The 25,729-nt window shown below is 44.2% G+C and overlaps 1 protein-coding gene across 1 annotated transcript in view; it reads right to left on the minus strand.

The window, feature by feature from the left end:
• The window catches only part of AP4E1 (adaptor related protein complex 4 subunit epsilon 1), a 133,968-nt gene that overhangs the window by 9,198 nt on the left and 99,041 nt on the right, over positions 1 to 25,729 (minus strand). The window contains exons 16-19 of the mRNA XM_077468399.1: positions 22,579 to 22,714; positions 10,132 to 10,387; positions 7,476 to 7,955; positions 5,061 to 5,248 (exon numbers count right to left, since the gene is read on the minus strand). Of these exons, the coding sequence (XP_077324525.1) occupies positions 5,061 to 5,248; positions 7,476 to 7,955; positions 10,132 to 10,387; positions 22,579 to 22,714 (1,060 nt within the window). The remainder of the gene's footprint in view (positions 1 to 5,060; positions 5,249 to 7,475; positions 7,956 to 10,131; positions 10,388 to 22,578; positions 22,715 to 25,729) is intronic.

Below are 25,729 nucleotides of genomic sequence, written 5' to 3' on the forward strand. Positions count from 1 at the left end.
CTTCAGTTCCTACCTCTATCTCATATCCTGGACTCTTCCATGTCCCTGTCCCACAATATGCAGGGAGTGTTTTTTTTTTTTGTTTTGTTTTTAAAGCAGATAAAATGTGAAAAAATTAGTTCTTCTAAATGTTAGAATTTTTTTTTGATGGAAACCATCGTCAGTAATCATGATGTATCGCGGAATCGAATCGTATGACCAGTGAAGATGCGCACCTCTAGTCTGACTGCAGCCATTTTAACTGTAGGCAACTGAAGCTGCTGCCTGTTCACTTCCTGGATTTACACATATACAGACACACACACAAACACACACACACACACACACACCACTGCTCGCCTGCACGTTTCTCCTCTCTAGATGAATACACATGGATCTCTGCAGTCTCCCGTTATCTTCACCCTCATCCAGCCCCCTCCAGCTCTGCAGCTCTCATTGGCTCTCCTAGGACTCATCCCTCCTCCACTCACCTAACCCCCCCCCGCTGGAAAACTCTAACAAGAGTGAGAGAGAGCTGTGCATGATGTCATTAGCCTAGGCAAATTACCAGACAAGAAAGAGGAAGTGGCTGTATAAGGTATTTGCAGGCAAAAATATATATATTTTACTAAAATAAGGAAAAATTTACTGAAAGTCCGCTGTAAGCCAGGCTTAGAGCAGAAGGATACATATCAGCCATTTATCTTACTCCAGGTCCGCATTGTCTCAAGAAGGCATGGAAGAAACTTTACCACACAGATGCTACGCAAACGTTTTACAGATGCAAACTTAGCCAAACAGACAAAACCAACCTGTTATAAAAGGGCCTTCTGGGTAAAAGTAGTTTATATCTGCATGTATGAGGCAGATGGCTTGTCTGATTCTTCTAGGCATAGAAAGCTTTGTAGCCTTGCATACTTTAATATTCCGTTGGAACTGAATGAGGAAGTTTCGGTATTTTATTCTTTGTCTGGTAGCCTGAATGTATTGTAGGATACATTTTACCACATCTAAAACTCTACAGCAGGGATCTGCAATTAGCGGACCTCCAGCTGTTGCAAAACTACAAGTCCCATCATGCCTCTGCCTCTGGTTGTCATGCTTGTGGCTGTCAGAGTCTTGCTATGCCTCATGGGATTTGTAGTTCTGCAACAGCTGGAGGTCCGCTAATTGCATATCCCTGCTCTACAGGTTTCTTTAAATGTTCTATTGGTAGGAGAACAGCTAGGAGGGCAAGAAGGACCCAGTATAGGACTAGTACAGAGATAATTTAGTCTTAAAGTGATTGTGAAGGTTTGTTTTTTTCTGTTAAATAGAAATAACAAACGTTATTCTTACCTGCTCTGTGCAAGGGTTTTGCACAGAGCAGCCCCAATCCTCCTCTGGGGTGCACTGCTGATGCTCTTGGCTCATCCCCTTTATCGGGTGCCCCTACAGAAAGCTGCTTTCTATGGGGGCACATGTGAATGCCACGCCCCCCCATCACTGGATTCGATTGACAGCAGCAAGAGCCAAGGGCTCCCACTGCTATGAAATCTGTTCAATGAGGACAGAGACAGCGGCACTAACACATCGCTGGATCAGATGGGCTCAGGTAAGAAGAAGGGGGACTCTGGGGCAGCTGCAGCAAAGAAGGTTGACTTTACAAAACTGAGACTTTACAATCACTTTAAGCTCTCGCAGGAAAGGTTATATCTCCTACATGTTTAGCTGTCAATATTGCATGATGGCAAGCAGTTAATAGGAATCTGACCGAAAGGTGAAACTTCTGAATAGTAAGGCCTATATTAGTATAGATAATATAGTAAACAGTCAGGATAGATAAATAGAAACATGGGTGAAGCTGCTCTGATAAATTGGTTTAAGTAAGATTGTTGAGAGATGTTTATTGTCAAAGATCTGGGCATTCTATGTTACTTGGTCCATGTCCTTATCATGGCTATAGATAAATAAACAAGATGAATGACATCCTGCTGGCTAAAGTTTAGGAATGCACTCCATCAACTGAAGTAGAATATTGTGCTCAAGACAGCAAAAAGCAACACAAAATATATATATATATATATTTTTTTTTTTATTAAGGAGTTCAGCTTTCATACTATGTTACACCCATATTCAGGGTGTAACATGTTATGAATGCACGGCCCCTGCGCCCAACCCCTCTCCCCGATCCAAGCTGTTACAGCAGATCGGGCATCTCCCTGTGTCTGCTGCCCCATTAAAAAAAAAAAAAACAGAGCCATGCGGGCCCCACCACATCACTCATTCACAGTCCTCTGAATGGGAAACAAGGTCCAGCAGCCTTTGTGGCCTGTAGTTTTCAATGACCTACCACGGTGCTGTCTTCCTGTCAGAATGTAGCAGCCTCCTCGTACAAGGTACGAGCAAGCTAATACACTGACAGATCTGCAGGAGACCTGCATGGCATCAGCGATCTGCTGATCACTGGTGCAATGCTTTACAGGCTCCTAAACAAAAATAAATAAATGAAAATTTTTTAACCTGCAAAAAAATTTAGCATTTATTATTTTTTGTCAAAAGCTGCAATCATCTTTTAATATATTACACTGTAATATGAAAAGCATGTAAATACATCTAAGGGCATCTGCGACACACTGGAGGCCTCACAATCTAAAAAAACGATTTGTATTCTATGCCGCTTTCTATGCTAGGAAAGCAATCCTATAACAATGGAAAAGGCCCCTACCCCCCACAGTCCAAAAATGGCAAACCTTGATAGATCTAGCAATGCCACTGTAGAAGCTGACATATATGGGACGTAATTGCCCCAAAAAATTTGATAAACTATGGGCGGCCTGGGTACGTGAACGACAGTTGCCTCTGGGATAGGACTCAGAATCTAGTAGTACAGCTGATCTGCGATGGGTAGAACTACACATAATGTTCAATGCTGATAAATCCTAGATAAAGTGGAAGTGGAACCCCCTCTCTACCGCTTATTCTCAACTTCCCCCACCCACTCCCACTCCCCTTCCTCCCCCCCGCCCTCAAACATCTGGGGCTTTCCCTCCCCTCTCTCATGTGCTTCCAGCTCCCTCCAATGTGCTCCTGATGATTGTTTCCCCCTATAGATATTCTGATACCAACTTGCCACAATACTGCCAACTGGATTGTAATATGATTGAGTGCCTAATGTATGGTTGATGAGATTTCACCACTGCTTTGTTTGTCGTGAAACTTAAAAATAAACTTTTTTTGTTTAAAAAAAAAAATCAAATAAAATTAAGACATCTATGAATGCAAAAAAACAAACTATATACCGTATATACTCGAGTATAGGCCGACCCGAATATAAGCCGAGGCCCCCAATTTACCCCCAAAAAAACTGGCAAACTTATTGACTCGTGTATAAGCCGAGGGTGAGACATGCCTGTCCATCCCTGTGTGTGTGTCCGTCCATCCCTGTGTGTCCGTCCATCCCTGTGTGTCCGTCCATCCATCCCTGTGTGTGTGTGTGTCCATCCATCCATCCATCCCTGTGTGTGTGTGTCTCCATCCATCCATCCATCCATCCCTGTGTGTGTGTGTCTCCATCCATCCATCCATCCATCCATCCCTGTGTGTGTGTGTCTCCATCCATCCATCCCTGTGTGTGTCTCCATCCATGTGTGTGTGTGTGTGTGTGTGTGTGTGTGTGTGTGTGTGTGTGTGTGTGTGTGTGTGTGTGTGTGTGTGTGTGTGTCCAGCCTACCTTTGTCCCGAGCCTCCGTCCCGTGCCTTGCCTCCTTGCCTCCGTCCCGTGCCGTGCCTTGCCTCCTTGCATCCGTCCCGTGTCGTGCCTTGCCTTGCCCCCGTCCCGTCCCGTCCCGTGCCGTGCCGTCCCGTGCCCTCTTCGTCGGCGGCCATTGTAAAGTTCAAAAGCTGCGCCGCCGCCTTCGCCTGTGATAGGCGGAACACTGAATTTCCCAGCAGCCTGTGTTCCGCCTATCACAGACGTCGTATCATCCTCGTCCGTAGTACGAGGATGATACGACGTCCGTGATAGGCGGAACACAGGCTGCTGGGAAATTCAGTGTTCCGCCTATCACAGGCGAAGGCGGAGCCGGAGGCGCGGCTTTTGAATAGAATGGCCGCTGTCTGTCTGCTCGACACGCTGATCGAGCGGGCAGACAGCGATGACTCGAGTATAAGCCGAGGGGGGCACTTTCAGCCTCAAAAAAGAGGCTGAAAATCTCGGCTTATACTCGAGTATATACGGTAGTACATTTACCAAAAAATCAACAGCAAGTGAAAAAAATGGTACTCTGGAATTTAGATTATATAGTATACTAAACATGTCACATGCAGATCAAAGATCGAACCTTTGATTTACATTATTAATGAAGTAGTAAATACAATGTTAAATTGTATTTACACAGTGACACCGGTAGACTGTAGTACCATTTTAAATGAGAGTGGCTGCATTTAACAGTCATTCCTATGTAACACATAGGAATTTCTGGCAGTTATTTCGACACTTGGTACAAAAAAAAAAAAATAAAAAAAAAAAAACTTTCCCCTGCAAGTTGACATAATTCGCAGCACATACTACCACATTATAAAAGACTTCCCTTAAAACCAAGCCCTACAGCGGTGCGCTGTCATGGCTTCCATGTTTATCCGATTTCCGGGCTCCAGGTGCTTGACTGGCTGAGCTGTGATGTCACTCCTGCCACGACTACAGCACAGTGGATCTGAAGGGATAGCGTACTCAGTTTGCCGTCCCTTGAAAGAGCAGTGCGCATGTGCTGGTGACATCACTGGCTGCAGAAATAGTGAATATCTCCTAAATGGTGCACATTTAGATGTACCTTTTGGTAAGCTTTATTATAAGCTTTATTATATGTTTACAAAGATTGAAAAAGAAAACCAGGTCCTGACTTATACTATACTATTTCTTTGGATTCCTATTGTTATGTAAAGGTTTACACTGAGTGGCATATGTCACTTGGTTTAGTAATCCAAATAAACAAAACTAGTGCTTTAGAAATTTTTTAGTAACAAATGACTATTAAAAACAGACTGCCAATACCCACATGACACAAAAAAAAAAAAAAAAAAAACAGTCAGACCAACATTACCTGATAAAATCTAGCAGCACAAATTCTATAGAGAAGTTAATTAGAGAAGGCACCTCTGAATCTAACTGGTAAGTGACACAGCCCGTGACCGTCACATTATTACACGGTTTCATCAGCTGCACACATTCCCAGCAGTGCTGAACCCCAGCTCCTTCCAGGGGAGAGAGCTGACAAAGACTCTTGGAAACCTAAAAACACAAAGAAAAGAATGCAGCCATCATTATATTAACCATGGAATCCAATGTGCCCTTTGTATACAATCATCCTTACATACAAGCCATTTCTTTCTTTGCAGTCTATAAGAATTTAATGAAACTTACAGCACTGAAGTAGCTAAATCAACAGGTTACCAGCTGCATACAAAAAGATTTTCAAAGTAACGAGTAAATTGGTACAAATGAGACATTACCGGCTAACTCCAACTTTAGCAACAGGTTACATCCATTATTAGGGTGTACCATGAAACTACGCATCCGCCCCCCATGACAGCGTGTGGGGGTTCTTTTCCCTAACAGCCACTGTCATCTTTAAAATCATCATATCTTGCCACCTACTCCAATAAAGGGGCATTTCGCAAATTTGTAAAAAGTAAATAAAGTGGATGGTGGATGGCTCTCCTCCACTTCTACCATCTCAGATTGAGGAAAGCTTGTTAAGCCATTCCTGGAAAAGTCGTATAGTTTTCCTACTTGCTTTCCTGTTCCTGTGCATTGGGATGCTGGGTTGCTAGTGGGGTCTGATGAATGGTGTTCTCTGTAAAAAAATGTTTTTGCAAATGTTGCCTTCCTTATGTCCTCAACCACTTTTGTGTATAGTTTGCAGATAGTTTGGAAAGGGTGAGGTACACAATGAGGTCTTATCCTTGAGGTATTGCTCTGAGTGAAGATTGCACTTTACTGATCATGGGTCTATCTCCTAATGCGCTCTATATTCTTGCCATACAGCAGGTATTGTTTATTGTGTTTAACAGAAATGGTTGTCGTTTTATTTTTGCCTTTTTTCCTGTTATTTTGTACTGTTACTTTGTGTGTAATGATGAAGCACAGCTTTGTGGGGATCTACCCCCTTAGCCACATCATTCATTTACAGATATCTGTGACTGAATAATAAAAAACAAATCCCAGCCGCCATTGCGTCAGAAGGACTTGTAGTTTTTAACGGAATTTTAATGCACTAATAGTCTTACTCTTCTCTTAGTCCATTGACACTTCCTCTAGCGATCTTAAAGCGGAGGTCCACCCTAAAATGGACCTCCGCTCATCGGAATCCCCCCCCCTCCGGCGCCACAATCGGCACCTTTCAGGGGGGAGGGGGGTGCAGTTACCTGGATAATCCAGGTAACTGCACCCACTTCCGGGCTAGCGCTCTGCGGAACGAGCGTAGGTTACGCCTCCGTTCTGCAAGCGCCCGTCCCCTTCAGCAAGTGCCCCGCTGCCTGCTGGGAAACACACAGCTCCCAGAGGCAGCGGGGACCGTCCGGATTGCGCCGCGCGGCTCGCGCATGCGCAGTAGGGAACCGGGAAATGAAGCCGAAAGGCTCCATTTCCTGATTCCCATACCCAAGATGGCGGCGGGACCCGGCAGCCGAGCGAGCGATCGGCTTCGGGTGCCGACATCGCGGGCGCGCTGGACAGGTAAGTGTCACTATTTAAAAGTCAGCAGCTGCAGTATTTGTAGCTGCTGGCTTTTAAAAAAAAAAAAAAAAACGCGGAGTCCCGGTGGACTCCCGCTTTAACTGAAGATATACAGGCAGAGAGCTGGAGGAAGAGTTTTCAGGGGCCCAACATTGCACAAGCGTTGCACTGATCGTGGGTGCAATGCTTTTCAGGTTCTTTTGAAAAATAAATAAATAAATGCTCATATTTTTTTCTCAAAAAATATGTGCATTTATTTTTTGTCTTAAAAAGGTGAACTTAGTCTTGAGCCCCCGTTCACACCGGTGCGACTTGTGTCATGTGATGTGACAGTCGCATGAAAAGTCACAGCTTATTGCCAGCAATGGAACCGTTTATGTCACGGCGATTATGAAAAAGGTTTCTGCACTGTTTTTTACTAATTTCACTGCAACTTGCATAGACTTCTGTTAAATAAAGTCACAAGCAGCAATGCATTCACAGTGCAAATCACACTGATGTGTGGCTTTGAAATCAAGATGAAGTAGCGCAATTTCAAAGCCGCACTGGCGTGAATGGGGGCCGAAAAGGTTAACATTATCTTAAGTGATGCCCCCTCCCCACCACACAAACATACACTACAGTATAAAGAAATACAATGTTTTATTTGTATTTAATCCCCAAAAAGATGTCCTCATTTGTCCCCAATTCCTGCCAAAATTGCTTTTTTTCAGATAGGATTCCCAATATATGGCATAAGAACCATACTATCATGAAATTGTATTCCCAACAATTGACTTACAGTAACACTCTCAGAGTCTTCCATCTTCACAGTAATACATTTTATTGTTGAAGAATCCCGATTGACAAATACCAAAGCCAACAAGACGCTGTCATCCTTCCACACTTTACTGGAGTAGATGCTCAGAGTTCTATTGCTTGTGAGCTCAGTGAGCTCTGTGTGATTATACTGGTTGAGTTCAGGAATCATGGATGGCACATACCAAGTTTTAGAGGCATTGTGTGTGGGCAAGGATGGTTCATTTACTTGTACGATGTCCAGGTTAGCGCTTCCAAACAAAGATGAAACCTTTGAATTAACAGTATGCTCTCCAATAGTGCCAGGCCCTTCTGTAATCAGTCTTGAGTGGGCATCATTTGGTAAAGTCTGCATTACATGATTGTGATCCACAAATGTGGACAAGGATCCTTTATCTGTAATTTTACTTCCCATCTTTGATTTTCTCTTAAACTTGTGTGTTGATTGGTCCGTTTTTCCCATCTTTAAAAATACAATATATACATACAATCAGATGTTTAAGCCACAGTACACATTTCAGAAAAAAAAAACACAGTGATAAGCACATAAACATACTTAACATTAAAACAACCCCTTTATTGAACGCTTCGGGATAAAATCCTCAAACTGCTGACACATATCAGACAGGAGCGTTGGTATTCATAAAATAGCTATGTATTGGCAGTTTTATAATGTTTTTTTCCTAGAGATTCTGATAAAGGTTGAGTTTTATTGTGGAGGATGATGATGTTCTGAGGATAGTACTGTGGATACTGCAGGACGTGGATCCTGCACTTGGATGTGAATACAATATGAATTAGAGATGTAGTGAGAGAGCTGCCTACAAGTTTCATTCATTGGGTTACTAGAGATAAGCCATGCAACCTAAAGAAAATTCCTACAGCTCCTATCTCCCTTTCGGCAAACAGTAGAACCAAGTTACAACCTCACAGTGCAATTTAAAAAACAAACAAAAACAATAAAAGCATTTTTTAACTAAAAGAATGTTATTCTCTTCTCAGATTCCTCCCTCCTGGTTGAGTGCCCCCACGGCAGGCAGCTTGCTATGGGGCACTCGAGCAGAGTCACAGCTCCGTGTCCATTCAGACACGGAGCTGCGGTTTGGCCCTGCCCCCCCTCTCTCTATGGATTGGCAAACTGACTTTGATCGACAGCAGTGGGAGGCAATGGCGCTGCTGCCGTGTCTCAGCCAAATCAGGAGGGAGAGTCCCGGATGGCCGAAGCACTCATGGAGATCGATGGGGACAGAGATGAGGCTCAGGTAAGTATTAGGAGCTGCACACAGAAGGCTTTTTATCTTAATGTATAGAATTTTTTTTTTTTTATAATACAAACTTCTGACCCCTTTTATGATCAAAAGAAAAAAGTTAGTTCTGTCAACAATATACATTGTGCCATCAGATCAATTTTTCGTATTTATGTTTCTAATGCAGGTTAGGAAAGCAGAAGAGGAGAAGCTGACCGACTGTTATAGGACAGGCAATGAAGCAACAGTACCCAAGACCCAAGAGAGTCTTTTTAATTGATTGTTAACATATCAGTGATTCTTTCATGTTAAATACAATCTATGCTTTGAAAAACAAGTTCACTATAATACAGCGACACTCGAATGACACATAACTGTACCTTCCTTTAGCTCTTCCTGATGCAACTTAAAGCGCTTGTTACCCCAACACTTCATATTCCTGATATGTGTCTGCTGTACTTCCTTATGTACTTGTATAAGAAAGTATCCTGTTCACTTTGTATTTCTTCCTTTATGTGAAATTCCTGGTGTTCCTGGCAGTCCCTCTGCTTCCATTAAAAGCTGACCACACTAGGCAGGATAGTACACTGGTCAGTTCTCTAGCTATGCTGGGAACTCTGTGTACTCTCCCCCAATGATCAGACTTGCCCTGACATGCCCTTACTGCACAGACATTCACTGGCAAGCTCTGTGTGCTCCACCCCCCCCACAGGGAATGCGTGCACTTATCTAAAAGAGAAAAAAAGAGAAAAATGTTCTTTATCAAAAATGTTTTGCTTTTCATTTTTAGGTGATCGTTTACAATCACTTTAAGTTGGCCATATATGGACTGAATTCCTGCTGAATTTCGATCCATGTATGGCTGTTCCCGCTTGACAGAAGTCAATGTAACAATCAACTTCAGCCACCAATCAGTGTAGTTTGAGAGCACCCACTGGATGAGGATTGCTCTATCCACCCTGCTTATATGGATGGGAAATCCATTTGTTTTTCATTAATCAGCTCGCTAGTTGATCAAAAAAAAAAAAGTTGATCAATTGTCAGCCTTAGTTTAGCAGCTGGGGGTATAGGAAGGCCCAGTGTAAGCTATGAGACACAGCAGTTATAGCATATACAGGGGTCATGACACCCCATGATGCAGGGCTGATTGGCCCAGGACTGTCGCATTGAGTCACATGCTCCTCCATACCCAGAAGTCCCTGAAACAAAAGGAGCACACAGGGTAGTAAAGAAAGAGTAATTCTATGCTGCCAGGGGGCTTAAAGCAATTCAGTTACTTTGCAAGATGACCTGTTAATCTGTATGCCCTAGAATAGATAAACCATGCATCTGCTTTACCAGCCATTCAGGAAAAAAAAAAAAAAAAAAAGAGAACAGAGGACGAACACTTACCAAGCTGACAGCACTGGATCCAAGACCAACAAACAACGAGGAAGCCAGCTGTTTCTTTTCTCGTTCGTCCTCTGAAATAAGTTCCAAGGATTGTTCCTCAGACACCCCAGGATGCTCTTCATCCTCACCCAATGATATACCGCTTTCCAGTGGAGGAGAGATAGACCCTGGTTTACTAGGTTTACTTTCCTTTTTCAACAGGTAACCTTCCTTTCCCCAGACTTTCTTTACACCATCCATCTTCAGGCGATTCTCCCTAATCACAAACAAAATACATTAATCCAACAAAAAGACCTTCTAAAGCAGCCCATGCTCTTTACCACAGAAGACCGTCATTTATTGGTCTAATAAACTAGTATTTGTTTTTATTGCTAATAAATATGTTACTATAAAAATTTTCAGTGTTGCCTATTGAGGCCATGCAAACTTAGACAATATACTCATGATCAGTAAAATGCGTGTTCATGAGTTTCAGAAAGAAAGAAAGAAAGAAAGAAAGAAAGAAAGAAAGAAAGAAAGAAAGAAAGAAAGAAAGAAAGAAAGAAAGAAAGAAAGAAAGAAAGAAAGAAAGAAAGAAAGAAAGAAAGAAAGAAAGAAAGAAAGAAAGAAAGAAAGAAAGAAAGAAAGAAAGAAAGAAAGAAAGAAAGAAAGAAAGAAAGAAAGAAAGAAAGAAAGAAAGAAAGAAAAGCTGGTGTAGCGGTCCAGGGATTTAAAATCCCCACTCTTTTCCCTCTTCTTTTTGGAAAGTATCAGAGCGATTCCCTGTGCAGTGCTGACCAATCAGAATTGCTCTGATCTGTCCCAGAAAGTGCAGTAGAAACAAGAGGGAGAAGAGTGTGGATTTCAAATCCCTGGACTGCTACACCAGCTGTTTGAGCACGGACAGCTCATCACCCACAAAAGGTAAGTAAAGCCGGGACCAGGGGGTATACGGTATTGGCTCATCTTTTTCATTTTATTCTGAAAAGGTGAACTTATTCTTTACAGAAACTGTGTCTTCATTTACACTCTCTGCCCTTGATGGGTCTTTTCACTCCTATAGACCACGGCTACTTTCCCGGAGGTTAACTGCATATTTAGAGAACATTAAAAACTGGACCACAAGCTCAAAAAGTACTTTGCTGTACTGCTGTGAAATAATAAACAATTAAAAGATAAATTAACTGAAGTGATCAATAAAGAGAGAAAGGGTGTAGCTAAAATAATAGGATTTTTGTACTCGCTGTAAAATCCTTTTCTTTGTAATTCACCGACTGACACAGCTCCTCTCTGTAACTAAATGGGTTGTATAGCCTGCCATTAGGAGAACTAGGCATAATTGTTACACAATACACAGAACTTTTAGTCCCGCCCGGGCGGACCCTGTGCTAACAACCCTCCCCGCTGCTCCCAGCAGATTCAGTACGTCAACAAGCAGTATAAACGTAGAGAAAAAGAGGGGTGGGTGCTGTGTCGGTCGGTGAATTACAGAGAAAAGGATTTTACAGAGAGTACAAAAATCCTATTTTCTCTTATATTCACCGACAGACACAGCTCCTCTATAACTAAATGTGACGTCCCCAAGCAGTGCCAAATGAGGGGTGGGAAACACAGTATAAAAACCTCATCCACTATGGCAAGTGGGAACTAGTGAAACTAAGCCCACAAAAAAAAAAAAAAAAAAAACAGTGTGTGGAAAAACACCACCATATAACCGGGTATCCTCAACAGGAGTGATCCCCAAGACCGCAACATTGCGGAAGTAATGCAACAGTGCACTAACAAAACAGTACTGTGTTTTTATCGAAAAACCAGGAAAAAACTCAACTGCAACTACACGGCCACCTGCAAAACTTTGCGGCCAAAACAGGCATCAGCACTGACGTCTACCTTGTAGAACTTGGTAAACGTATGGACAGATGACCAGGTCGCTGCCTTACACACCTGAGCAACAGACGCTTGGTGTCTGACGTGCCGATTGCTCTTGTAGAGTGGGCCGTGACTGGATAGGTGGGCACCTGCCTCTTCAAGGCGTAGGCTTGGACTACAATCTGTCTGATTCACCAGGAAATGGTGGCCGACGAGACCGCCATGCCTTTCTTAGGACCAGCCACCGAGACAAACAGTGAGTCTGACTTCCAAAAGGGAGCTGTGGCAGACAAGTACACCGTCAGAGCCCTAACCACATTGAGAGCGTGAAGAGCCACCTCCTTGGGGTGCCTCGGCTTAGGACACAACGATGGTAATACAATGACCTCATTGATATGAAAAGCCGAAACCACCTTCGGTAAAAAGGATGGTTGCGGACGCAACACCACTTTATCCCTGTGGATGACCAGATAAGGCGACTTGCAGGACAAGGCCGCCAATTCCGAAACCCTCCCTGCCGATGTGATGGCCACTAGAAAGCCCACCTTCTGTGAAAGGGTCAACAGGGGAATCTCCCTGATATTCTTAAACGGCGGCTTCTGAAGCATCGACAACACCAGGTTCAAATCTCATGGGGGTAACGGAGGATGCACCGGAGGAACTACATGTCGTACCCCTGAACAAAGGTACTCACTAATGAGTGAGACGCCAGAGGTCGCTAAAAAATAAATAAATAAAAAAGACAGCCAGGGCTGAATTTTGCCCCTTAATGGTGCTCAACGCCAATTTCTGGTTCACTCCATGCTGAAGAAACCGCAGGATCCTGGATATAGAAAAGGAGTGCGGATGCCATTCTTTCTCTTCACACATGGAGATATAGGCCTTCCAGGTACGATGGTATACAGTGCCTTGCAAAAGTATTCGCCCCCCTTGAACTTTTCAACCTTTTGCCACATTTCAGGCTTCAAACAAAGATACAAAATTAAAATTTTTTGTGAAGAATCACTAACATGTGTGACACAATTGTGAAGTGGATTAAAATCTATTGGATATTTTAAACTTTTTTAGTAAATAAACAGAAAAGTGGTGCGTGCAAAATTATTCGGCCCCTTTACTTTCAGTGCAGCAAACACACTCCAGAAGTTCAGTGAGGATCTCTGAATGATCCAATGTTGTCCTAAATGACTGATGGTGATAAATAGAATCCACCTGTGTGTAATCAAGTCTCTGTATAAATGCACCTGCTCTGTGATAGTCTCAGGGTTCTGTTGAAAGCGCAGAGAGCATCATGAAGACCAAGGAACACACCAGGCAGGTCCGCAATACTGTTGTGGAGAAGTCTAAAGCCGGATTTGGATAGAAAAAGATTTCCCAAGCTTTAAACATCCCAAGGAGCACTGTGCAAGCGATCATTTTGAAATGGAAGGAGTATCAGACCACTGCAAATCTACCAAGACCTGGCCATCCCTCTAAACTTTCAGCTCAGACAAGGAGAAGACTGATCAGAGATGCAGCCAAGAGGCCCATGATCACTCTGGATGAAATGCAGAGAACTACAGCTGGGGTGGCAGAGTCTGTCCATAGGACAACAATCAGTCGTACACTGCACAAATCTGGCCTTTATGGAAGAGTGGCAAGAAGAAAGCCATTTCTCAAAGATATCCATAAAAAGTCTCGTCTAAAGTTTGCCACAAGCCCCCTGGGAGACACACCAAACATGTGGAAGAAGGTGCTCTGGTCAGATGAAACCAAAATCAAACTTTTTGCCCACAATGCAAAATGATATGTTTGGTGTAAAAGCAACACAGCTCATCACCCTCAACACACCATCCTCACTGTCAAACATGGTGGTGGCAGCATCTTGGTTTGGGCCTGCTTTTCTTGAGCAGGGACAGGGAAGATGGTTAAAATTGAGGGGAAGATGGATGCTGCCAAATACAGGACCATTCTGGATGAAAACCCTTTGGAGTCTGCAAAAGACCTGAAACTGGGACGGAGATTTATCTTCCAACGAGACAATGATCCCAAACATACAGCAAAATCTACAAAGGAATGGTTCACAAATAAAACGTATCCAGGTGTTAGAATGGCCAAGTCAAAGTCCAGACCTGAATCCAATCGAGAATCTGTGGAAAGAGCTGAAAACTGCTGTTCACAAACGCTCTCCATCCAACCTCACTGAGCTCGAGCTGTTTTGCAAGGAAGAATGGGCAAGAATTTCAGTCTCTCGATGTGCAAAACTGATAGAGACATACCCCAAGCGACTTGCAGCTGTAATCGCAGCAAAAGGTGGCTCTACAAAGTATTAACGCAAGGGGGCCGAATAATTTTGCACGCCCCACTTTTCATTTTTTTTATTAGTTAAAAAAGTTTCAAAAATCCAATAGATTTCGTTCCACTTCACAATTGTGTCCCACTTGTTGGTGATCCTTCACAAAAAATAAAAATGTTATATCTTTGTGTTTGAAGCCTGAAATGTGGCAAAAGGTTGAAAAGTTCAAAGGGGCTGAATACTTTCGCAAGGCACTGTATCTTCCTTGAAGATTTCCGCACCCTCAGCATAGTTGGAATCACAGAGTCCGACAGACCCCGGTTCCTCAGCACCTGGCTCTCAATAGTCATGCCTTTAAAGCCAGCGATGGTAAAGCAGGGTGAAAGATTGGACCTTGAGATAGGAGGTCCTCCTACAGTGGCAGTCGCCACGGAGCGTCTGCCACCAGATGCACCAGGTCTGCGTACCAGGGCCGCTGAGGCCAATCTGGGGCAACCAGGATTACTGGAATCCCCTTGGCTTCCACTCTGCAAAGCAGACGTGGCAACAGTTTCAGTGGAGGAAAGGCGTAGATCAGCTGGTACTGATCCCACGGAGGCACCAGCGCGTCTGACGCCTCTGCCCATGGATCTTTTATCCTGGACACGAATTTCAGCACCTTCCGATTGAAGCCAAGAGATCTACCTCTGGCGTGCCCCATTTTAGGCACAGCAGCTGGAATATCTCCGGATGCAACGTCCATTCTCCTGGGTCCAGCATCTGACGACTCAGATAGTCCGCCTGCCAATTTTCCACCCCCGGGATGTAAATGGCTGACGGGGCTGGAATGTGTCACTCTGCCCACCGACGTATGTGAGCGACCTCCCGAGCAGCAGCTGAGCTTCTTGTTCCCCCTTAGTGATTTATGTATGCCACAGCCGTGGCATTGTCTGACTGAATCCTGATCGGAGGCCCTTGAAGATTCATCGACCAAGTGAGGCACGGCACAGGCTGATCGCTCTCAATTCGAGCAAATTGATCGGTAACTTGGATTCCTCCCGCGACCAGAGGCCCTGAGCCGACTGAATTCCCATCACTCCACCCCAGCCGGACAGGCTGGCGTCTGTAGTGATCACCGTCCAGTTCAGAGGAAGGAACGATTTTCCGGACTGAATCACCGGGGACCTCAACCACCAGATCAGGGAGTCCCTGACTGGTTGGCTCACCTGGATCTGCCGATCCAGGGACAACGGAGATTTGTCCCATTTTGTCAATATCTCCTTCTGCAGGACTCTGGTGTGGAACTGGGCATAAGGTACTGCCTCGAAGGAGGCTACCATGAGTACCCAGTACTCACATGCAAAAGCGGAGCGACGACCACTTGCGGTTCATCAGCAGATAGACAAATTGCTGACTCTCAGGTCTGTGATCAGAGGGGAGAAAAACCCTTGCTTCCCTGGAGTCCAACAGTAACCCCAGGTACTCCAGACGCTGAGTTGGTACAACCACCGACTTCTTTAGGTTCAACAGCCACCCAAATTCTTGCAGGGTCTGCATGGTGATCGCCACATCCTCCTCTAATTCTGAGGCGGAAGATGCTCTCAGAAGGAGATCATCTAGGTAACCCACGATCGCGATCCCGCGCTGCCTCAGCAACGCCAATACTGGAGCCAGTACTTTGGTAAAGACTCGGGGGGCTGATGCCAGGCCAAACGGAAGAGCCACAAACTGGTAGTGGGCTTCCCCTACTGCCAAACGCAGAAATTTTTGATGCCGAAGGCAAATGGGTATGTGCAGGTGAGCATCCTGGATGTCCAAGGACGCCAGGAAGTCCCCTTGATGGAGTGCAGTGACTACTAAGCGCACCGATTCCATTCTGAACCTCTGCACCCTTACAAAGTGATTAAGGCCTTTTAAGTCCAAGATTGGACGTAACCCTTCCTTCTTGGGAACCACAGATTTGAGTAGAACCCCTGGAAGCTTTCCGATTCCAGAACGGATACAATTACCCCCTGATTCAGCACGTCCCTTACTGCCCCTAGCAGGGCCTCCCGGCAAACCGGGGATGCGGGTATGCTGGAGGGGAAGAATCTGGTTGGCGGCCAAGAGAGAAATTATCTTTTAGCCGTTGGAAATCAGATCGCAGACCCATTGGTCGGATAACCAGGAGCTCCACCGGGCTGCAAACTTCCGAAGATGACCCCCCACCCGATATGCGGGTCGGGGCAAACCTTCATACGGTAGCACCTTTGTTCACAGGCTTGTTAGGCTTGCCGTTTCAGCGACGCCTCTGGCCATCCGTGGACGTCCCGTCGGGCTGGGGACGCTTTGCCGAAGCACCAGGCGGACGAAAAAGCAGTTTGTGAGCGGAAAAGGAAGGCCCATACCTACGGCGTGGCTCCTTAGCATTCCTGGCCTGTGGGAGTAGTGTACTCTTACCACCCATGGCATTTTTAATAATGTCATCCAATGAAGCTCCAAAGAGCCGGTCACCAAGGAAAGGAAGATCCGTCAGGGCTTTTTTGGCATTTTAGCCAAATCAGGCGCCTCAGCACCACAGCTGACACTGAAGCCCTGGATAACAGAGGGAGAGTATCCAGGGTCACGTCACAAATGCACTTAAGGCCTTGCACTAATTGGTCTGCTAGTTTCACGCAGACAGGGGAGGCCTGTTGCTCTCCCAATTCTCGGTGCAAACGTTTTGCCCACTCCGTCAGTGTCTGACACCAGTGCGGATGCCAGTACTGGTTGCACGGCTGACCCCACAACCGTAAACAAGGAACAAGCCACTGCCTCAGCCTGTCTGTGGGATCCTTGAATGCAAGAGTCCCCTCAACCGGAATCATGGTTACTTTATTTAACCTGGACACTGGGGGGTCCACAATCGGAGGAGCCGACCATTTTTTGAGAAGGCTTTCCTCAAAGGGGTAAAGCACCGCCAAGTTTTTGGGAACCGAAAAGGTCCGTTGAGGGCGACCCCATTCCCTGTAGATGAATTTGTCAAAATAAGTCAAATACGGGAACACCTTTAGGTGAACGTGCTGGCTTGGGAACCCAAAAGGGACCGGTACATCTGCAGAGGGACTAATAGGAGAATCCCATAGAAGATAGCTGCTGAGGCTCACAAGGGGAACCCGCCTTTGCCACAGTCAAGATGGCCTCCGGACAGCGCCAAGCGGTGACAGGACAAACCTAGAACACACAGCCAGAACACCTCCACAGACACTTTTTGGGACCCCCAGACCGGGAACAGGCCCAACGCTAGCTGCACCCAGCCCCACAGGTGAGAGACCCAGCGAACACACACACACAGACACACACAGACACACACACACACACACACACACACACACACACACACACCCCTCAGAGAGGGGAAGGAAGGGAGATAGGGACTAGGGAGAGAAGATAAGGAGGTGAGGTGGCCCCCGAATCGACCCCCCAGGGAATGCCCAGCTGCTCACCCCACCAAAGTAGGGAGGGCCGTACTTGCCAGTCCTGAAGAGCTGGGAGACATTCCATCACAGACCTACTCCTGCGCAGTTACAGGGTAGCTGTTGGCCTGGTATACTGTGATCCAGACATAAGTAGCCCGGTCATATGTATACCCCGGAGCACTGAAGCTCTCCGACCACCTCTGGAGCTGAGGCATGTTGTGGCCTGCCGAGCCTTAGCTGTGGCCTGCACACGCTCGATGGCCGGACTGTGGAGACTACAAAGATAATCATTAACCAGCCTGTCACCCAGCCGGCAGTTGATAGAAGATCCCAGGATCTTTCATCTTGCGCAAAAAACATCAAACCTGCAGCAAAAACATGGACCAAAAAGGGCCCGCAGGGTTCCTAGGTCATTCTCCTTACTAGGCAAAATAAAAACTGAATCTGCTGGGAGCAGCGGGGAGGGTTGTTAGCACAGGGTCCGCCCCCCTGGGGCGGGACTAAAAGTTCTGTGTATTGTGTAACAATTTTGCCTAGTTCTCCTAATGGCAGGCTAAACAACCCATTTAGTTACAGAGAGGAGCTATGTCGGTCGGTGAATATAAGAGAAATTAATTTTTGGGGTTCCAAAGTAAATAAAACCTTCCACCCAGTAAAAACATTTTGACTGGAGCAAGCTACACATTAAAAAAAGTGCATGACTAGAATATAATAGGCTTTTTTTGTTACTTTACAGAAAATTCATTCAGTTCGACCCTCCCATCCCTCTTGCACTAAATAGTCTTGTTGCAGTATCGTCTCCTGTTATATTGTAAAGCACTGCGCAAACAGTTGGCGCTATATAAATCCTGTATAATAACAATTATGTATCCCACCTCTAAACTTCCCAATATAGTACATTGGTACTGTAAGCCCCATACTCCTCGGAACTGCATGATTATTTTTCCTTGCGGGGTCCTTGTACAGCTGGATTGTCCCCCGGAAACATTCTATGCAGTTTACTTTTTGCTGTAATACTTGTTCTAGAAAAGATTCAACATAACGATTCTAACAAAGCCATAAAGAGGCGATATTTACAATGGAAAACTGCTTTAAGCAGGACAAGTTTGTTTACACCAATGAACAATTGTGATAATATGTACACAAAGCCATGAAAAGAATTTGCTGAGCTCAGTGATGGTTATGCTTTAAGTTTTCTGAAAAAAATTATAGATGAAAAAAAACTGCAGCAGTGGCCTATTAAAAATGTATTACAATTAGGGGGAAAACACTGCGCTATAGTTAAATATATATAAAGGAAAGGCCTCAACAGCCAAAACAGCAGCCAACACCAAAAACAAACAAAGTTCAACAAACAAAAAGTAAAAATAGTGTAGCGCTTCAATGGTAATAGGTGTAGTCAACATAAATTAAAAGGATAACCATGTAACAGAGATCATATAAATAATATAGATGCCTAGAGAAAAAAAGTCCAAAATTGGGCACAAATTTCACAATGTAGCTGGCACGGGGGTGACCGAACCGTCACAAAGGAGGAAGAAATCACACTAGGCGGATGTATTCATGTGAATCTGCTTGACTGTAAACATCAAGGAAGGTAGATAAATACTTCTTACCAACTCTGTTGGACTCACACAGTCGTATGACAGTTGAGTCTGAAAGGCTTGAGGTCACAATCTGGGACCAAGGAGTATGTGGAGGGAGGTCTGTTGAACTGATGGAGGAACTCCAAGCGGCTGTATGCCCGATAATGTATTTCACAGATGGAACATCAAGGTTGTTTGTAGTCCAGCTCAGACGCGGCCCGTTACACTGATACTCCAATCTCCCCCGAATGGGGAGGAGGATATTTGGGGGTTTAGACCAAAAAGAAGGAAAAAAAGGGCTCCATATGGTGCGGGTCAAACGGTATAAAATGGTAATTTATTAAAGTCAAAAGGTTATTAATGACTTGGTGATCACAAAAAATAGAGTAAAATGAAATTAAAAGCAATGTAGGGTGCCAACAGCTAGCCCAGCTTTTGGGCTAGCTGTTGGCACCCTACATTGCTTTTAATTTCATTTTACTCTATTTTTTGTGATCACCAAGTCATTAATAACCTTTTGACTTTAATAAATTACCATTTTATACCGTTTGACCCGCACCATATGGAGCCCTTTTTTCTTTTTTTCCTTCTTTTTGGTCTAAACCCCCAAATATCCTCCTCCCCATTCGGGGGAGATTGGAGTATCAGTGTAACGGGCCGCGTCTGAGCTGGACTACAAACAACCTTGATGTTCCATCTGTGAAATACATTATCGGGCATACAGCCGCTTGGAGTTCCTCCATCAGTTCAACAGACCTCCCTCCACATACTCCTTGGTCCCAGATTGTGACCTCAAGCCTTTCAGACTCAACTGTCATACGACTGTGTGAGTCCAACAGAGTTGGTAAGAAGTATTTATCTACCTTCCTTGATGTTTACAGTCAAGCAGATTCACATGAATACATCCGCCTAGTGTGATTTCTTCCTCCTTTGTGACGGTTCGGTCACCCCCGTGCCAGCTACATTGTGAAATTTGTGCCCAATTTTGGACTTTTTTTCTCTAGGCATCTATATTATTTATATGATCTCTGTTACATGGTTATCCTTTTAATTTATGTTGACTACACCTATTACCATTGAAGCGCTACACTATTTTTACTTTTTATTAAAAATGTATCTCCTCACCACGAGCAATCAGAATCACTGCAGTTTTCTTTTGAAGGTATGCCTGCCCTTGACCCTGCTATGGCTGGGATCTGGTGAGGCCAGGGGTGTTTCTGCATCAGAAACTTCCCTTACAACATTTCTAATCAAAGTCAGCCCAGAACCTTGGAAAACTCTTCAAACCAAGCGTATGATAGCGAAAGCATAAAAAGTAGAGGTTAACTTCAGTGAAAACTAAAAGGAAAAGTAACAGGATCAGCAGATCCAGATGTATAAGTAGCTGAAGTTAGTGCAAGTCTCAACTTTTCCTATTGATTCCTACCTTCAGAATCTTCCGAATGGTAACTTAGTCCACATTAAGGGACCGATAGAGAGGGTAAAGAAGGGAGAGGCAGGAGCAAACTCAAAATTTACAGAATATGTTGTGCTGCATGTACAACTTCAGCTACCTACATCTCTGATTATGATCAGTCACAGCTCAGACTGGAAGGGGGAGAAGCAGCACAAGGGGTCAACCTGTTTTACTGCAGTGCTCATCTGCTAACAAGGAACATGCTGACAGAAGAAGAGAGCAGAGTAAAAGAGAGATGAGCTCATCATCATCCTCTACTGTAGAGTTCCAGGATATACCCAACTAATCTTAAAAATGTTCATCTCCCCTCCTAACACCTACTCTAACTAACCTGTATAAGAAAGATCTGTATACTTTTCTTATTTCAAGGCGCTCCAGTCCTCTCACGTGATCTCACCTGTGTCAGCCAGTGTCGTTTGCAAGGGAGAGTTGAGAGCACTCAACGTCTGGAAATGCCTGTGAGTGGCAAATGTCACCCATAGGCTTTCTATGGCTCGTCTGCTATCAGCCCTCCCTCCTCTCCATTGCAGCCACTGCTAGCCGACATAGGGGAGTCGGATCACATACATTTCAGGTTAACAGCCTGCTTGCTAAAAGGTTTGTAATGTGATCTGAACTTTCCCAGTTAGATTATTCTCTGTGGTCTACAGCCACCTTAAAGTACAAACACTGAGCAGTGCTAGTAAGCAGACAAGGCTTACTAGCTAACTATGTTTAACACACATTTATAACATCATAAAACAAATTCCTGTCCAAAACAGTCTAATGTGTCAGTAGAGTGAAGCATTGTTTTTTAATCCCTTACTATAATAAAGTGAAGCAAGGATCTAGTTATTTCTAAAAGTTTACTAAATCAGACCAAAGCATGAATCTAGCTCTAGGCTAGACTGATTCTAAATGTAACTTACTACACCAGACTAAGGCATGGGTCAAGTTCTTATTAAAGTGGTTGTAAACCCTTACAACCAACTTTGACCTACAGGTAAGGCCGCGTACACACGCGGGGACTGTTCGCCCAACTTTGTCCGCTGAACAGTGTTTCGGCGGACAGTCCGCTCGTGTGTGGGCTTTCAGCGGACAGTTTCAGCGAACAGTCCGCTGAACAAGGTTTTTCGGAATTTCCGAAAAACTGTCCGCTGAAACTTTGTTTCAGCGAACAGTCCCCTCGTGTGTAGGCTTGTTCGTCAAACTAAGTTCCGCGCATGCTCAGAAAGGATTTACACGCCGAAAGTTATAATGCAGTGTATAGGACGTCGTATTTTTCGTCCCGTCGTACGTGCCGTTCACGTCATCGCGCACGGTTTCAGCAAACTGTTCGTTCGTCATGTGTGGCCATGTCCGTCCATGCTAATTTTGAGCGGACTGTTTGCTGAAACTGTTTGACGGACAAAGTTGGGCGAACAGTCCCCGCGTGTGTACGCGGCCTAAGGCTAGATTAAGGCTTACCTGTAGGTTCAAGAAATATCTCCTAAACCTACACCGTTTAGGAGATATTTGCCGAAAGACAGGCACGGCTGTCTACGGCGCATGCGCCGTAGACAGCGGCGCGCAGGCACACTGAGAGCGGCATCGTCAACGACGAAGATGCCACGCGTGTCGGCTCCCGTGCGCATGCACAGGAGTGACGTCATCGCGGCTTCGCCGAATGACAGCGGCGGAGCAGCAAGGCCCCACCTAGAAGATGGATGCGCCGGACTACAAGGGACAGCGGTGACATCGCTGGCTCCTGTGTCAGGTAAGTGACACATAATGGACTACTATGCCATGCATAGTAGTCCATTATGCTTTGCCTTTGCAGGGAATGAAAGAGGAAGTAAACTCATCAGGGTTTACTTCCTCTTTAAAAAGTTGATAGAAGAGTCTACTTACTCCTTTTGTCCAGTGTCAGCACTGTTCCCCGAAGCCTCAGATACCACAGAAAATCCAGAAGGAGAGTGCCCATCGGTCAGGCCTACGGAGGGTAAACTCGGAGAAAAGCAGAGTCCATACGGTTCCAGATTCAGAGCTATGGGAAACAAACAGCAGAAAAACTCAGTTACTAAGTCTGTATTTGTGGTTTTTGGGTAAAGGTATTTACTTACGGATCTTTACTAGTGAATTGAATTGAAAAGGGCTACAGCAACACAATATAAGAGGAGTACATGTCCCTATTTGTTATTTTTGGAGACATCGGTACATGGATAGCCAACCTTAGATGGAAACTAAACGTTCAGGTTCGAGAACTATAAAGCAATATTCAATGCTGTCCGAATATAAGTTAATGACATATTCATAAATTATGAAAAATATCTGTCAATAGCTAGGTGCTTTAGCTCAGTTCAGCAGCCAGAGATCAAAGTGCTTCAACAGGTCCCTGCAATGTTACAGCCTTGCTATTAAGACTCTATCCTCTTAAGCAGCAGTGGTTACCCTAATGAAATATCCGTTTCCCCATCTGGTTCACGGCATACAGTGGATCTGAACCTCGAGTAAATTCTCAATTACTTCCAAGCTGGCACAGCTTAGACTTTAAACACTTTGCTAGGAAGTAACAGTCTCTATTACATACAAACAAATATGTTCATCAGAAATGGAGTCCAAATCTATGATCTGTATCCCAAAAGTAAAGTCTTCTAGCTTCAAATTATGCCACCGCCTATACTAGAAAGAAACTAGTACATGCAAATAACAGTGTCAGGGGTATTACTTTTTCAAACTGGAACAAGAAAGGAAAAACGTTCAGAATGCTATCTACTGTAAATAATAAAGAAAGTTGTCCTATTTAATTACATAAACAATGAATATCTATAGATAATCTTCTATTTGCAGCCACAACTTCCAGTGTTAAAGAACCATACAACACAAAGCTCTGTATCATGGCTTACTAACCCCACATCGCGGCTGCATTTTGCTAAAACCACGCACACACAACAGCTCATTCATTTGTCCATATGTTCAACCACTGTCATGTTTGGGGACAAAAAAAAACAAAACAAAAAACAAAACAAACAGATTCTGACAAGTAATTGAGCGTATTTTTGTTGGCAGGGCTGGAAAAACACAAATCACCAATACGAACCGCTAAACGGCACTATGTTGGTGTAAACATATTTTTGTCTCAACCACCAGACACGTGTGGTTAAGCAGCCTGTGGATTAGTCATTTTTTATTCAACTAGCGGGTTAAATGAAGGAAAAAAAAGGAACTTGATTCTCCCATTCATGGTATTCTGACTGTAGGGAGACTTCCCCGCTGTCAGAATATAATGATTTGCGCAGCGACTATGTTGAGTCCCAAAAATCCGACAGGGCATACATGGATCAAAATTAGATCTGTCCCTGCTGAACTGGACAAATTTCAATCCACTATGACCGGCTTTAGTCTCTTGCAGTCACTGATCAGAGGGATGGTGCTCAATGTGCATACAGCTGTTTGCATTTTGAGTGAAATGCAAAAGTGTGAATTTCACACTTAGGCTGGCCATACATGATGATTCAACCAACGGGTTGAACCAAAGAAAAAAAAAAAAAAAAAAAAAAGAAAAGAAAAAAAAAAAAAGCCAATTCCCCCATCCATACATTCAAGGTGGACAGGGAATACTTCCCTCTGTGGTATTGTATTCTGACAGCAGGCCTTCCCTGTCATCAGAATACAATGATCAGTGTTGCCAGTGGCACTGATCGCTCAGGAATAAACCCAACAGGCTGGTTGTACACTCGACTTGTGTACAACCAACTAGCCCATAACTGGATTGAAATCTGGCTGGTCCTTGCTGAACTACGATCCACATATGACTGGCTTAAGAGACCCACAAGGTAAAGTGGAACTAGAGTTGAAAAAGAAAGAAAGAAAATACTGGAGTGTACACTTTAAAATGCAACTCCATGTCTCTTCACTTTCACGTTTTTTATAGCATCTCAGCCATTCAGGAAGAGCCATTATGTTTTTTTATTAATGAATACAAGATGCTTTCTGACTGTTTGAGGTGGGGATCTTGAAGTAATCCACCTGCTTCTGCAGTTTGGCCAGAGAAGTTGACTGTTCATGAACGGCTGATATGCCATACAAGCGACTCTCTCTCTCCCTCTCTTTCTGGCAATGGGGAAGTTGCTGGTACCCATGCAGGAAGCCAACAGCACAAGCTCCTACACTCTGTTCCAGCATCCCCAGCGACCAGAACATTCTGCTGTGGAAAGAAAGTTAGTCTGAACCAAGCTAGCCAAAAGCAAACAATTTAAAGTAAAAGGAAAAAACGGGAGTTATGGTTTAAATGTAAACTGTATAAATCTCTTCTGACAAAAAAAAAAAATATATATATATATATATATATATATATACATACACACACATTTTCTAGCAATTGTTATTTGTGAGAATACTGCAAGCAATGGACACCCTCCCAATATTCTTCACATCTGTAAGAAGCTGAGCGTTGGAGCAGATACATGCAACAGCTGTGGTGTCGGCCATTGATTTGTAAAGTGTACAAATGTGGCAGCTGCTGCTGTTTACATACACTGTATGCATGCTGCAGGTAAGAATACATGGATTTTCGCAGATGGCCACCTCTGTGAATGTAGCCTTAGAAACAGATTTTCATGATCTGTGACACTGAATAGTTTCACAATGAAAGCAGCTAGAAATATGAAGCCTTATAACAATTACGGAAACAAATACAGCATAGTCCTCTAAATGTAAGGGTTACATTTGCAATTCTAGAAGTAACCCGTTTGGACTTGTCTGACTGTTCTTGCCTTGCCAGAGTGGGAGTGGGCCGACAATCATATATATTGAGATATACAAGTGGATTTAACCCATAAACCAAATGTATGACATACAGTACAGTGTAAGCTGGGGAATTATTGAAATTAAAGTGAATGTAAATGCATTTGTTTTTTTTGTTTTTTTAAATAAAACAAACATGTTATACTTACACATATCTGTGCAAAACCAGAGCAGCCCCAATCCTCCACTTCTTGGGTCCCTTGCTGGCACTCCTGGCTCCTCCACTCCCACCTCGTGCCCCCATAGCAAGCTCACT

Source organism: Lithobates pipiens, unplaced genomic scaffold, assembly GCF_037356315.1.
Source record: "Lithobates pipiens isolate NorthernLeopardFrog02 unplaced genomic scaffold, aLitPip1_a1.2 Scaffold_8, whole genome shotgun sequence".
NCBI lineage: Eukaryota > Metazoa > Chordata > Amphibia > Anura > Ranidae > Lithobates > Lithobates pipiens.